The sequence below is a fragment of the Pleurodeles waltl genome, chromosome 3_2, assembly GCF_031143425.1.
Source record: "Pleurodeles waltl isolate 20211129_DDA chromosome 3_2, aPleWal1.hap1.20221129, whole genome shotgun sequence".
NCBI classification, from domain to species: Eukaryota; Metazoa; Chordata; class Amphibia; order Caudata; family Salamandridae; genus Pleurodeles; species Pleurodeles waltl.
The window spans coordinates 85554940-85570466 of record NC_090441.1 but is presented as its reverse complement, the minus strand read 5'-3'; the positions used below and the strand labels follow the sequence as shown (position 1 = coordinate 85570466).

The window sequence follows — 15527 nt, the reverse complement described above, 5'->3', positions numbered from 1 at the left end:
ATCCAAAAAGCAGGGCCCACCCCTACACCTAGACCTATAGTGTAATACTCTAGTGGGAACACTGTGTGTGAAAGCCTACCCCAACATCACATTTAAAAAATGCAAGCTGGCCTTAACTAACACAGTCATTACATTTATCAATGATCAATACTTTCACATGACGTGTGCAGGGCTTTCTATCCCATTTGTAGAGTTCACCCCACCAAACCTTTTAATCCCTCTCACAGCCTTGCGCTCTGATATTTGCGCATTAATGCATAGGTAATGTGTGGCGAAACTGGACTTATCAAATGTTATCAACAATACCAGAACTGGGATATCATTTCCCACTGCTTTGGAAAAAAAAGAGAAGTACATTTAGAATGTGCACACTACTAAATGCTAAGCAAAAATTTACAAATGGTGGGTGGAACATACCATAGATGACATTGTGTAATCATTAGTGACCCCCTGGAGGACATATGAAGAGAATTCCAACAGTCATGGTGGAGTAAAGATATTACTCTGGCATGAATCATTATTATAATTGCACTAATGATGGATCAATAAAACATATACAATCATGATGAAAACTCAATAAAAACATTTATCAGAAAGAAACTTTGTGTTTGTGCCTTTCAAATATTTGGCATTAGACTGTAATAGACAGAAAAGCCCCTAGAGGGCATCACAGTAAAAATAGCATGGTGAAGAGCATTGTAATGTAACCATATAATCAGCCCAAGGAGGGTGTAACCACATGAAAACAAGATGGCAGAAAACACTGCAGTGTAACCATACATTCAGCCCCTAGAGAGCATAACCACATGAAAAAGCATTGCAGTATAAGCCAAACAACAGCTAGAGGGCGTCACCAAATAAACAGCACATTTTAGACCCTCCAGGTTTTTAAAACTGTCACCAAACACAAGGCCCATAGAGAGCAAACTACTGCTGGCTGTAGAACAAAAGATTCAGCAATGGGAGAGCTTGAAAATGAAAGTAAAAGCAGGGAGGATGATGAATTTGGGGCTTTCCCCAACCTAGGGTGCGGACCCAGAAGATGATCCAAGGAGCAAGAGCATGTCGTACTGCGCATAGGGGAAGATATGTGCAAAAATTGATTTGAAATAAAAGGCCCAGCAAAGCATTATGGGGTGAGTCTCCAAGGAGAGGTGAATATCATAGTATCAGCTCTCCCCTGAGCCAGGGAGAGCTATGGTGATTTTATTGTTGTGTTTCTCTCCTTCCTAAGCGGCCTCATACCATGTTCCTCTCTTAATGGGGGGATGCCCGCTCCCACACAGGCACTTCCGAGCTTGCCATGTTGGAGAGCAGCACGGGGAACCTAGCCATAGCTGCCCTCACCGGTTCCCTGCATCAAGCACCACTGTGTGCCATTGTGGGAGCCCACAGAGCTTCTGTGCGTCAGTCCGCTAGAGCGGGGAGAAGTGAGTTGTACATGTCTCCTCCCGTAGCCTTACGGGGCCCTGGGATGGGGTCCTGGGTCCCTCCTGACAGAGTGGGGAAAATCGACAGCGCTTACTCGCATTCTTGAGGTTCCTGGGGTCCAGAGATGGGGTCCTGGTCCCCATTATCATAAATCCACCAACGGAATGGGGTCTCGGGCGAGACAAGAACATGAGGAGGAGATGCCACTCACGCCCTCTCCCCCAAGGAGATCAATTCAGGTTTCTTGCACTGGGTTCTAGTCCACCCGCGGGAAATTATTAGCACAGCAGCGGAGCCCCATGAGTTCTGAGGCAGGACAGTAGGTCAAAGGTCACCAAACTTTAAAATGCCATAATCCAGGCCACATTGGGCCTATTTGGATGATTCTAGGCTCATTTTAAACCTGGTGGCGAGCTCTATGCACCAGGGGCAACAACTCTCCTCACCTCCAAAGCGTTGCAGTCCTCCAAAAGCTGGTCTTCCAGGCTTCCTGCATCAGTTCTCCTCTGTAGCTTTGTTGGTGGGCGGAGAACTCCATGGCTTCCCCCAACTGGTCCTCACGAGCAGTAAGGGGGCCAGCCTCACTGGCCCTTGGGAAGATACATTGGTCCTGGGGTTAGCTGGACAGAGTTCTGAGTCAGGGTCAGGGGGTTCCTCCTTCCAGTTCTCTATGGCAATCTCAGGGTCCAGCAGCACAGTAGTTGGAAAATCTGCATGCAAGAGAGCGTCTTCCACTTGCGTTAGAGTTTATAAAGGGAAGAGAAAGGTTCCAGAAGACAGGCATCGCTAATTAATCTTGGGTATCCACATCACCTCTCTACCCCTGTCCCTGGCACAGCCTGTTGAGACAGTCCAAAATGGCATCAAGGAGCCACTGGTCACATCTGCTCCTTGGGTCTCAGCTCCACCCCTCGCTGACATCACTGGTAGGGATTTGCACTCTAGACTTTTAAAGGTGGCCCCCTGGTGGTTTGGCTCCAGTTGTCCGGGCACTGTACTTTGCAAGCCCATCCCTGGCACAGTGTGACAGCTGGGTGATTGATACAGGTCATCCTGTCCCATCCCTTTCCTCCTCAGGAGCTAGAAGTAGTGCTAATTGCTCCTTTTGTTTGGGTGCAGCCTTTGTTCCTGCTGCTGGAGAAAATGTAATTACTGGATACAGCAGGGTGACAACAGGCTTGGGCTCTGATCCTGAACTGAGCCAGGAAAACATGTAATCTCGGAATGACTGACAAGATGTACAGATATCATTTTGAAAGTTAGAAATGTGATTTTCTCTGACAGGTTACACTCTATTTTAAGATGTCAATGGTCTCTGTAGGCCAAGGAGAAGAACAACTACACTTTAAGGCAGTTCCCTCCCTATGTGTATAATGGAGTGCTATTATAGTTAAAACAGTAAAGCCCACTGACTTTCCCTAATAATGTACACTACTCTTATGAGGCCTATCCCTGGTGAATACCTATCCATGCTGAGTTCTGATTGCACTGTGCTGCGCACAACAGTTGTCTCCCACGTGGAGCCCGCACATGTGTGCACACGAGTGGTCACACATGTTCACGTGTAACCAGACAAGTGCCCCTTACCCTTGCTGCATCGCAGCAGCTTTAACTTCAAAGGTGGACACTGGCGGTAAACACGCATAGTCAGTTTACCGAATGATTACGGTGGGGGAGTGAGGCTCACCAAAGTAAAATGCCCAAAAACTGGGTGATCAGAAAAGCAAAAAATCCAGGCATACTGCTGGGGCATAACCCAGTGCAACAATGGTTTTGATGAAAATTATGTGTACCTCATGATCCTGTCGGCAGGAGCTGGAGAAAAAAATTGACTAAACTGTCATCTGCAGGGCATGGTGGGACACTGAAGGCCAACGTTTCCTTAAAGGTGCAGTGTTCCATACAGTTACATTGCCCTATCCTTCCCTGTCCTTCACTTTAAAACTGAACAAAAAGAGCTTGTGAAGGATATATATTTCTACCTGTTTTATGGCCAATTGATGGAATTGGCAAAATAACCTACCTTTAGCCTGCAAAAGTATTATTTTTGTCACATGTTTTGCCTGTCTTTTTTTACTTAAGGCAAAGATACTACAGAAATGTGACTTTGAAAAACGTGTTCCGGGGTCCCCGCACATAGGCAGGCACGTAGGCAGCACTATTCAGTGCTTATGATTATCAAGGGAGATCCTTTGAGAGAGAAAAGGCATTACACCTTCACCCTAAATAGAATAGACAGTGTAATGTCCCTTCTCCAACAGACCACAGTCCATCAGGCAGTCAAAGGAAATTATTCCATTAATGGAGCCAGCAAGGTCCACCCAACTGTAAATGAGGCAGGTGCAGTGAGTGTATGGCAGGCAGGGTTCTCCCAACGCATTTGTGATAGAGTATCTTGTCCGACAGACTCTACATTGGGTTCTAAGTCTTTTAATTGGCTATTCAGTTTCTCTATACCTGGTCAAAAGTCTGTTTTTGTTTGTCACAAGGAAAATGCCCTCTGGGGTGAACATTCAAGCTCTATAAGCATTATTCCATTCCATTCCATCTTAGGCAGTGATAATGGATAGTAGTCCTCACTTACATTTTCAATGGCTTCATTATGGTGGTTCTCCCACTGCATCCATATGAATAATAGGTAATTCAGTTCCAGAGTGTGTGTTTTTATATCACTGCTTTTAGAACAGGCACAACCCATAAATGTTAACCAAGGTTTCTCTTTTTCAGGTGTCCTGTAACTTGCTCAGCAAATATTCTGGGATAAGTAAATCATATAAAATTAATAAAAACAGATTTGGTGGAACATGTTGGAGATGTTAAATTCAATTTATTTCCATTATTTTATTAAACTGTAGATTTAACACTTATAAGTTGTCTTCTTGGGTTTTCCAGATTTTCAATTAAACGTTGAAAATATCTTCTTTTGCAATACGTGTATGTAGTAGCTTTTTCAGTAGAACTGTCTGTAGAAGAAACATGGTCAAGGATATTGTTTTAAGTTTTAAATGTAAATATATAATTAATTGGAGGAATGTGTTGAGAGTTTCTACACTAAGGGGGTGATTCTGATTCTGGCGGGCGGCGGAGACACCGGCGCCGAACGAGGAGTAGGACGGACAGAAGACTGTTCCGGGGCCGGTGCAGGTCTACTCGGCGTCGCTGGCTGAGACGCTGACGCCACAGGCGCCGACACCGGCGCCAAGCCCACATTTCCCAAGGGAAGAAAGGGCATAAAGGGTGCCAGTCGTAGCGGAGCCGGAGCACCCATATTGAAAGCCAAAAGGCCCGAAGGACCAGCCGGTCCACCACCTGGAGCCATCTGTTGAAAGATGGAGAACATCGCATTCAAGAATGCGGAACTATCGGCTCCAGGGGCTGGGAAAGCCGGGTACTGAGGTGCCTGAGTTGGAGGTGACGTCGACACCGGTCCCGACGTCTGCAAAGTTGGAGAAAACTCTTGACGCCGTGCAACTTCGAACACAGAAGGAGGATTAACAGGCGACGTCGGCGAAGTCGGGAAAGTCTGAGATGCCAACGGCGTCTGCGGTTGGGGAGAGACGGTGGGACTAACTTCCCAAGTCTTCTGACGTCGAGTTGAAGGTGATCTCGATCGCAACCTCTCCCTACTCGACCGGCGTCGAGATTCTCGACGACGCCGGGAGTCCCGATGACGCCGATGCGACTTCGGTGAAGACGACTTGTGGTGATGTCTTTTCTCCTTTTTCTTTGAATTCGCCAAAAAAAGCTTGGCCTCACGTTCTTTTAAGGCCTTTGGATTCATACGTTGACAAGAGTCACACTTGTCAACGTGGTGGTCGGAACTAAGACACCACAAACAGTCAGAATGTGGGTCCGTAACCAACATTTTGCCACCGCACTCTTTGCAGGGCTTGAATCCTGACTTTCTTTGCGACACTGTAACTGTCTCAAAGCAAAAAACAGCAAAAATAACTGTAACTACGTCGAGTAGTAACAGTAGCTCCCTCGAAGAATAACCGTCGTTCGAATGGCATGGAAAAAAAGGGAACTGACGTCGGCGAGGACCTCTTATTGCCTGTATGACGTCAGACGGCGCCACATGGGCAATTGTGACGTCCTCGTCGACGTGCAGAAGCTAGGAAGAAGATTTCCGTTGAATGCTGGCGCAATGGGAGTATTCAATAGGTGAGGAATCCACAGGTAGTTGTATCCATCAGAAATATATTTCTTATTTTGGTGTCTTATGCATTTATGTATGATTTTTTAAAATAAGTTTATCAATATATTTGTTGTTAGCATTAATGTTGTTGATATTATTGTAGCTTTCCATTTTTTTATATGGAAAATGTATTATTGTTCTACATATTTGTATAACAAATACGATTTCTGTACGATATTTTTCATTACTATGTTATTGGTGGTAAAATTACTGTATTTTATATATGGCACTAAAATGTGATTTTTTTAACCTGATTTTGTAGGTAATTGTATTTTTGAGTCACATTGTTTTTCTTTTTGATGTGAAATACAATCACCTGTGTAAGTGCACGCCTAGGCCACAACAAGCTTGCTGAAAGGCAGTATCTATAACAAACAAAAGCTGTGCCATCCAAAGCATGAACCACTGAGCTACTTTTCAGTGCTTCCTTGATGTCTCATTTGATAAATACTCTGAAATTATGTTATACTTTTATTTCATATCTTTTTTATTGTAACATTCATTTTTGTTATTACTTCATGCTTTGTAGGATAAAGATTGTAGGTTTCAAGATTAATTATTCAGAGATTTGAACAAAGTAATTATGTTAGTAAGAATGCATTTGAAGCTATTTAAATGCTCTTTGTTAGGAGTATACAAAAATCTGTTTAAGCACTCAAAATAATCTGTAAGACATAACAAATGAAACAATGAACAAAGCTAATGCATATCATGTCCTAGAACACTCCATATTTCATAGTGTTTGTCAAAACCATTCCCAAAGATACCTGTCAATCTTTGTTTTCAACAACATGCTGAGCCACTCTACAATTTCGTCTTATGGTGAGTGTGAAAATGTGAGGTATTTACTGAGGAAGGTGACTAACCATCTTAAGTAATGATCACAACCTTTGTTAGGGTGAACTCTTAAAAGCCACTGAATTATCTTGAGATCACCCCCGTCTAGCTGTGGCTAAGTACTAAGCCAATAACAAGGCTGCAATACAAAACAATAAAGATCCCAAAATGAATTAGAAACATACGGTAACATTTAATAAACCAAATTACACAAAAGATTCAATAAGGGAAAACATAGCTATGGATTTTTCAAATTGTGAGCAGAAATGGCGCCAAGAAGGACAAAGTGGCAACAATAGTCAAATGTTGTTGTAAAATATGAACCAGGCACAATTTCACACCATCCCTCATGGAGTGTGGGTCAGATACAATTGTCATGGCCAAAGATTTTACCTTTTGAATGTAGTTCTTTTTTAGTCCCAATCCACCAAAGGAGTGCCACTAGTCAGCTGGGCAGTTGCAGGAATAAGCCTCTTTTAGCTTGGTGTGTTCCTGTAGCTTTAACACGAGGTCAAGTAGTTCTTGACACTCCAGCAGGATTTAACACTATGGTGGTCATTACAACCCTGGCGGTCGGTGTTAAAGCGGCAGTAAGACCGCCAACAGGCCGGCGGTAAAAAAATTGCAATTACGACCGTGGCGGAAACCGCCAACAAAGACAGCCACAGTCTCTCAAGTCTCTACAGTGGGTGGGTTGCCCACTGTTCCATCCTGGGGAGTGAAAAGCCACAGTCTCTCAAGTCTCTACAGTGGGTGGGTTGCCCACTGTTCCATCCTGGGGAGTGCAAAGCCACAGTCTCTCAAGTGGATGACAGTCTCCACTGGTTCTGGAGGGGGCCTTGTGCCAAGAGTGCTCCATCCTGCTAAGGACAGAGGTAGTGGATGTATCTCTCCACTGGTTCTGGAGGGGGCATGGTGCCCAGAGTGCTTCATCCTGCTAAGGACAGAGGTAGTAGATGACAGTCTCCACTGGTTCTGGAGGGGGCTCTGTGCCCAGAGTGCTTCATCCTGCTAAGGACAGAGATAGTGGATATATCTCTCCACTGGTTCTGGAGGGGGCATGGTGCCCAGAGTGCTTCATCCTGCTAAGGACAGAGGTAGTGGATGTATCTCTCCACTGGTTCTGGAGGGGGCATGGTGCCCAGAGTGCTTCATCCTGCTCGTGATGGACTGAGTAGCGTCAGTGCCCTTGGCGCTCATGGGCCATCGGTGCTTGAGGCGGTGGTGCCCTGTTCAGCGGTGCTTGGAGCGGCGGAGCCCTGTTCAGCGGTGCTTGAGGCGGCGGTGCCCTGTTCAGCGGTGCTTGAGGCAGCGGTGCCCTGTTCAGCGGTGCTTGAGGCGGCAGGCTCCTTTGCAGTGACTCAGCTGCTGGCGGTCCTCTAAGTCCCAGCGGGCCTTGTGCTGGCGGTCCTCTCTGTCCCAGCGGGGCTTGTGCTGGCGGTCCTCTCTAGCCCAGCGAAGTCCCAGCGGGGCTTGTGCTGGTGGTCCTCTCTAGCCCAGCGGGGCTTGTGCTGGCGGTACTCTCTAGCCCAGCAGGGCTTCTGCTGGCGGTCCTCTCTGTCCCAGCGGGGCTTGTGCTGGCAGTCCTCTCTAGCCCAGCAGGGCTTGTGCTGGCGGTCCTCTCTGTCCCAGCGGGGATCGTGCTGGCGGTCCTCTCTGTCCCAGCGGGGATGATGGCGGTGGCCTCTTGGCCAGCGTGGATGATGGCGGTGGCCTCCTGGGCAGCGGGGATGATGGCTGTGGCCTCCTGGGCAGCGGGGATGATGGCAGTGGCCTCCTGGGCAGCAGGGATGATGGAGGTGGCCTCCTGGCCAGCGGGGATGATGGCTGTGGCCTCCTGGGCAGCGGGGATGATGGCGGTCTCCTCCACGATGCTGCTCTTCCCAGACTTTCCTGGTTTCTTGTGGCCCTTCCCCACCTTGGAAGGTGTCACAGCTGACTCCACACTCCCACTGGGACCCCTGGGAGCGGCTTTGGTGGCTGGAGTCTTCCCCCCCTCCCGCCGGGCACTGGCCAACTTTTGATGCTTCACAGGTGGGGGACTGTCCGTGCTGTGGCTCCAAGCCACACTGGCTGCCCTGGTGGCCGGTGCACTCCAGATTCAGGTGACTACAGGCACCACTGGTCCCGGAGATGTTGTGGCTGAGGTGCTAATTCGGGACCTAGGAGACGGACGGGGTGGGGGAGGTGTGGGAAAGAGGTCAAGGTCGGACAGGAAAAGTTTTTGGGAGACACTGGGACGGGTAGCTGGAGGGGGTTTGGGAGTGGAAGAAGAGGTTGTGGTTGTAGGAGGTGTTCGTTTGCTGACTTTGGGTGAAGGTACATGGGCTGGAGGCTGTCTTGAGGTGGATGGCTGTTGGGTGGGTGTGTGCCTGCGTTTGTGTATCTTGGGAGGTGGTGTCACAGACACACTGGGAGAGGACACAGGGGACGTGTGAATGGTAGTGGGGGTGGTGACTGAACATGAGCGGGGTGTGGTGGTGGGTGTGCTGGTGATGGCAGTAGTGGCTGTAGATGTAGTGCATGCAGGTGTGAGTGTAGACAAGACTGGGAGAGAGGAGGGAGACGAGGAGGAGGGGGACACATTGGAGGCAGTGGATGTTGGTGTGTCTGCATGTGATGCTTGCGTGAGTGCCTGTGGGATGTGTGGGGCTTATGTTTGCCAGAGCTTCCCTTGTGTGTTGACGTGTGTGCATGCTGGTCTGTAGGTGTGCTTGTGATAGGCTGGGGTACAGGGGATTGGGTCTGGGTGGAGGAAGTTGGAGGGGGGAGGCTAGAGACAGGGACAATGGCTGCCATCAGTGCTGAGGCCAGAGTCTGAAATGCTTGCTGAAGAGCCACCTGACCAGAATGAATGCCCTCCAGGAATGCATTTGTTTGTTGCAACTGCCTTTCTACACCCTGGATGGCATTCAAAATGGTAGACTGCCCAACAGTGAGAGACCTGAGGAGGTCAACGGCCTCCTCACTGAGGGCAGCAGGGGTGACTGGGGCAGGGGCTGAGGTGCCTGGGGCGAAGGTAATGCCCAACCTCCCGGGTGAGTGGGCACGGGGCAAAGGCTGAGGGGCTGCTGGGAGGGCGGTGCTGGTAGGGGGGGTGAGGGCTGTACCTGTAGATGGGGGGGGGGGACACAGATGTTGCCGCCACCACAAGGGAGCTCCCATCAGAGGACGAGCCCGTGTCGCTTGTCTCAGCTCCTGTCCCCGCCGTGGAGCTCCCCTCGCCCTCCGTCCCACTGCTGAAGTCTGAGTCCGTAGTGTGGCCCTCCATGGCCATGTGGGATGCAGCCCCCTCGTGCTCCAGTGCCACTGCTCCTTCGCCTGATGATGTCCCAATCCACCAAAGGAGTGCCACTAGTCAGCTGGGCAGTTGCAGGAATAAGCCTCTTTTAGCTTGGTGTGTTCCTGTAGCTTTAACACGAGGTCAAGTAGTTCTTGACACTCCAGCAGGATTTAACACTATGGTGGTCATTACAACCCTGGCGGTCGGTGTTAAAGCGGCAGTAAGACCGCCAACAGGCCGGCGGTAAAAAAATTGCAATTACGACCGTGGCGGAAACCGCCAACAAAGACAGCCACAGTCTCTCAAGTCTCTACAGTGGGTGGGTTGCCCACTGTTCCATCCTGGGGAGTGAAAAGCCACAGTCTCTCAAGTCTCTACAGTGGGTGGGTTGCCCACTGTTCCATCCTGGGGAGTGCAAAGCCACAGTCTCTCAAGTGGATGACAGTCTCCACTGGTTCTGGAGGGGGCCTTGTGCCAAGAGTGCTCCATCCTGCTAAGGACAGAGGTAGTGGATGTATCTCTCCACTGGTTCTGGAGGGGGCATGGTGCCCAGAGTGCTTCATCCTGCTAAGGACAGAGGTAGTAGATGACAGTCTCCACTGGTTCTGGAGGGGGCTCTGTGCCCAGAGTGCTTCATCCTGCTAAGGACAGAGATAGTGGATATATCTCTCCACTGGTTCTGGAGGGGGCATGGTGCCCAGAGTGCTTCATCCTGCTAAGGACAGAGGTAGTGGATGTATCTCTCCACTGGTTCTGGAGGGGGCATGGTGCCCAGAGTGCTTCATCCTGCTCGTGATGGACTGAGTAGCGTCAGTGCCCTTGGCGCTCATGGGCCATCGGTGCTTGAGGCGGTGGTGCCCTGTTCAGCGGTGCTTGGAGCGGCGGAGCCCTGTTCAGCGGTGCTTGAGGCGGCGGTGCCCTGTTCAGCGGTGCTTGAGGCAGCGGTGCCCTGTTCAGCGGTGCTTGAGGCGGCAGGCTCCTTTGCAGTGACTCAGCTGCTGGCGGTCCTCTAAGTCCCAGCAGGCCTTGTGCTGGCGGTCCTCTCTGTCCCAGCGGGGCTTGTGCTGGCGGTCCTCTCTAGCCCAGCGAAGTCCCAGCGGGGCTTGTGCTGGTGGTCCTCTCTAGCCCAGCGGGGCTTGTGCTGGCGGTACTCTCTAGCCCAGCAGGGCTTCTGCTGGCGGTCCTCTCTGTCCCAGCGGGGCTTGTGCTGGCAGTCCTCTCTAGCCCAGCAGGGCTTGTGCTGGCGGTCCTCTCTGTCCCAGCGGGGCTCGTGCTGGCGGTCCTCTCTGTCCCAGCGGGGATGATGGCGGTGGCCTCTTGGCCAGCGTGGATGATGGCGGTGGCCTCCTGGGCAGCGGGGATGATGGCTGTGGCCTCCTGGGCAGCGGGGATGATGGCAGTGGCCTCCTGGGCAGCAGGGATGATGGAGGTGGCCTCCTGGCCAGCGGGGATGATGGCTGTGGCCTCCTGGGCAGCGGGGATGATGGCGGTCTCCTCCACGATGCTGCTCTTCCCAGACTTTCCTGGTTTCTTGTGGCCCTTCCCCACCTTGGAAGGTGTCACAGCTGACTCCACACTCCCACTGGGACCCCTGGGAGCGGCTTTGGTGGCTGGAGTCTTCCCCCCCTCCCGCCGGGCACTGGCCAACTTTTGATGCTTCACAGGTGGGGGACTGTCCGTGCTGTGGCTCCAAGCCACACTGGCTGCCCTGGTGGCCGGTGCACTCCAGATTCAGGTGACTACAGGCACCACTGGTCCCGGAGATGTTGTGGCTGAGGTGCTAATTCGGGACCTAGGAGACGGACGGGGTGGGGGAGGTGTGGGAAAGAGGTCAAGGTCGGACAGGAAAAGTTTTTGGGAGACACTGGGACGGGTAGCTGGAGGGGGTTTGGGAGTGGAAGAAGAGGTTGTGGTTGTAGGAGGTGTTCGTTTGCTGACTTTGGGTGAAGGTACATGGGCTGGAGGCTGTCTTGAGGTGGATGGCTGTTGGGTGGGTGTGTGCCTGCGTTTGTGTATCTTGGGAGGTGGTGTCACAGACACACTGGGAGAGGACACAGGGGACGTGTGAATGGTAGTGGGGGTGGTGACTGAACATGAGCGGGGTGTGGTGGTGGGTGTGCTGGTGATGGCAGTAGTGGCTGTAGATGTAGTGCATGCAGGTGTGAGTGTAGACAAGACTGGGAGAGAGGAGGGAGACGAGGAGGAGGGGGACACATTGGAGGCAGTGGATGTTGGTGTGTCTGCATGTGATGCTTGCGTGAGTGCCTGTGGGATGTGTGGGGCTTATGTTTGCCAGAGCTTCCCTTGTGTGTTGACTTGTGTGCATGCTGGTCTGTAGGTGTGCTTGTGATAGGCTGGGGTACAGGGGATTGGGTCTGGGTGGAGGAAGTTGGAGGGGGGAGGCTAGAGACAGGGACAATGGCTGCCATCAGTGCTGAGGCCAGAGTCTGAAATGCTTGCTGAAGAGCCACCTGACCAGAATGAATGCCCTCCAGGAATGCATTAGTTTGTTGCAACTGCCTTTCTACACCCTGGATGGCATTCAAAATGGTAGACTGCCCAACAGTGAGAGACCTGAGGAGGTCAACGGCCTCCTCACTGAGGGCAGCAGGGGTGACTGGGGCAGGGGCTGAGGTGCCTGGGGCGAAGGTAATGCCCAACCTCCCGGGTGAGTGGGCACGGGGCAAAGGCTGAGGGGCTGCTGGGAGGGCGGTGCTGGTAAGGGGGGTGAGGGCTGTACCTGTAGATGGGGGGGGGGACACAGATGTTGCCGCCACCACAAGGGAGCTCCCATCAGAGGACGAGCCCGTGTCGCTTGTCTCAGCTCCTGTCCCCGCCGTGGAGCTCCCCTCGCCCTCCGTCCCACTGCTGAAGTCTGAGTCCGTAGTGTGGCCCTCCATGGCCATGTGGGATGCAGCCCCCTCGTGCTCCAGTGCCACTGCTCCTCCGCCTGATGATGCTAATGCCCACAAGAAGAGGGAGACCACAAAAAGGGGGGGATGACAGAAGAAAGACATGTTGAGTGCATGCATTACCGCTACCGCTGGCGACACAACAGACACAGGCTCCACTTTTCAATCCCTGGGAAATGGCCTACTAGGCTATGGGTGACATCTGCACACATGGATGACACAGGGGCATGACTAGGTGTACTTGGCACTCGACAGAGGTGGGGTGGGGTGCCACATGGCGTGCCTTACGAAGGGACCTTGCCTACGAAACCCGCCCTGGCATAGGGAAACCCACAGCCCACCTCCCCCACCCAGACACCTCCACTGCACGCAAAATCAGCAGGATGAGAGTGTACTCACCCCCTTGTGGCTGCTGTGATACCCTCAAGCGCCCATCCAACTCCGGGTAAGCCACCGCCAGGATCCTGAACATCAGGGAGGTCACGGTGCAACGGGCACCCCTCCCACGTTGGGAGGCCATCCCCAGCTGAGACTCCGCCGTCTTCTTGCTCCAGCGGCGAATGTCCTCCCATCTTTTCCGGCAGTGGGTGCTCTGTCTGTGGTAGACCCCCAGGGTTCGGACGTCCTTGGCGATGGCACGCCAAATATATTTTTTCTGGTGGGCGCTGACCTACATGAATTTTCACCGGGGGAAGAGAAACTTATTACCAACTGCACCGTCACAATCATTGGCCCCCATCCCTACCCTTGCCATGTGGCACATGCACTCACCGTCGTTTCATGCACGCCGCAATCTCCCCCCCCTTCTTACATCCACTCCACACAGGCATAGCCCATACAGCATGCTCTCAGTGTACTTACCTGTTTCTCTGGAGGACTGTAGAGTAGCGTGAACTGGGGAGGACCCCGTCCACGAGTTTCTCCAACTCCTCCCTTTCCCCGGACACTCGAGCCATTGTCTCTTCCAGACCGAGGTCACAGCAGCACTTGCAGTGTAGGTCCTCTACTGTTGAAGATCAGGTATCGAGTGATTGAACAGACAGAAAATGGCGGTCACGTCCGCGGCGGTGCATACCATCACCGCCGGCGTACATCATCATTGGCTCATGGGACCCATAGGGTCCAATGTTAACCAATGCAGCATTGTGCCGCGGTCTTCGACCGCCTACCGCGATGGTGTACAACACCAACCCAGTTACCTCACATCCCATTGTCCCACTTTAGAGGTCAAGCAGCCGCCATTTCAGGGGCCCACATGGCTTCATTTTTAACTGCGTCACACATACCTAGGCCTAGACTCAACAAACATACAGGCCACTTTTTGGATTATGATTCGTGTTCTGTGTAAGCTGTGGGTACGTACCTCTGAGTTGGTTGACTCTGTACTCGCTGTTGTCCTTCATAGGCACCGTCCACTGGGACATGTGAGGAGATGGCGGCATCCTCCGGTGTACCGATCGTTGGTGGACCTGTCGACAATAGAGGAAAGACATGTGATCATCACCTACAGGCGTGACTGTGCCACAATCCAGGAACTGTGTACCAAGCTGGAGCCAGACCTGATGTCAGCTATCCGCCATCCCACAGGAATCCCCCCTCAAGTGCAGGTGCTGTCAGTGCTCCATTTCCTTGCAAGTGGGTCATTTCAAACAACTGTGGCCATTGCATCAGAGATGTCCCAGCCTATGTTTTCCAACGTGTTGTCCAGAGTGTTGTCTGCCCTGCTGAAACACATGCGAAGCTACATCGTTTTCCCTCAGGTGGAGGATTTGTCTACAGTGAAGGTGATTTCTATGCCCTGGGACATATCCCCAACATCATAGGTGCCATTGATGGGACCCATGTGGCTTTGGTCCCCCCCGCAGGAGTGAACAGGTGTACAGAAACCGGAAGAGCTACCATTCCATGAATGTACAGATGGTATGTTTGGCAGACCAGTACATCTCCCATGTTAATGCCAAGTTCCCTGGCTCAGTGCATGACGCCTACATCCTGTGGAATAGCAGCATCCCATATGTGATGGGTCAACTCCAGAGGCACCATGTGTGAGCACCTGGAAGCAAGACAGTGGGAATGGTTGTCTGGGTCTGTGGATGTCCCTATGAGTTAGTGTGTGTCTAACAGTTGTCCCTCGCCATTTGCAGGTGACTCTGGTTACCACAACGTGTCATGGCTATTGACCCCAGTGAGGAATCCCAGGACAAGGGCAGAGGGACGCTACAATGAGGCCCATGGGCGAACACGGCGGATAATCGAGCGGACCTTCAGCCTCCTGAAGGCCAAGTTCTGGTGCCTCCATATGACAGGTGGATCCCTATTCTACTCACCAAAGAAGGTGTGCCAGATCATCGTGGCATGCTGTATGCTTCACAACTTAGCTTTGCGACGACAGGTGCCTTTTCTGCAGGAGGATGGTCCCGATGGCGGTGTTGTTGCAGCTTTGGAGCCTGTGGACAGTGAAGACGAGGAAGCAGAAGAAGAAGACATGGACAACAGGGACTCAGTGATCCAGCAATATTTCCAGTGAAGCACAGGTAAGAATACAAACCTGCCTACTACATGTACTAAAGTACTACCTCTCTACTGTCTGTCGTTTTCACCCAGTGTATGGTCACTGAGTTGTCACTTTCCCTTACGATTTCACAGATGTGACTACAGCTGTGTGACATAGGTATGTTGACATTACAAATGAAAGAGCTTTTTGACACTGTAAATGCTTACACTATTCTGAAATCACAGACTGACTCCAGATTGTTTTGTGCTTTAAGGGTGTTTATTTTAGTGCTCAATATTAGAGGGGGTAGCAAAATGGTGAGGGGTGGTGGTGGAGGAATGTCCATGGCAGAGTCCAGTCTATTAGTCTCAC

General features: G+C 51.4%; 1 protein-coding gene across 1 annotated transcript in view; it reads right to left on the bottom strand.

The window, feature by feature from the left end:
• The window catches only part of HSF5 (heat shock transcription factor 5), a 333431-nt gene that overhangs the window by 239924 nt on the left and 77980 nt on the right, over window positions 1–15527 (bottom strand). Inside the window, exon 3 of the mRNA XM_069226508.1 lies at window positions 1464–1490. Coding sequence (XP_069082609.1) covers window positions 1464–1490 — 27 coding nt within the window. The remainder of the gene's footprint in view (window positions 1–1463; window positions 1491–15527) is intronic.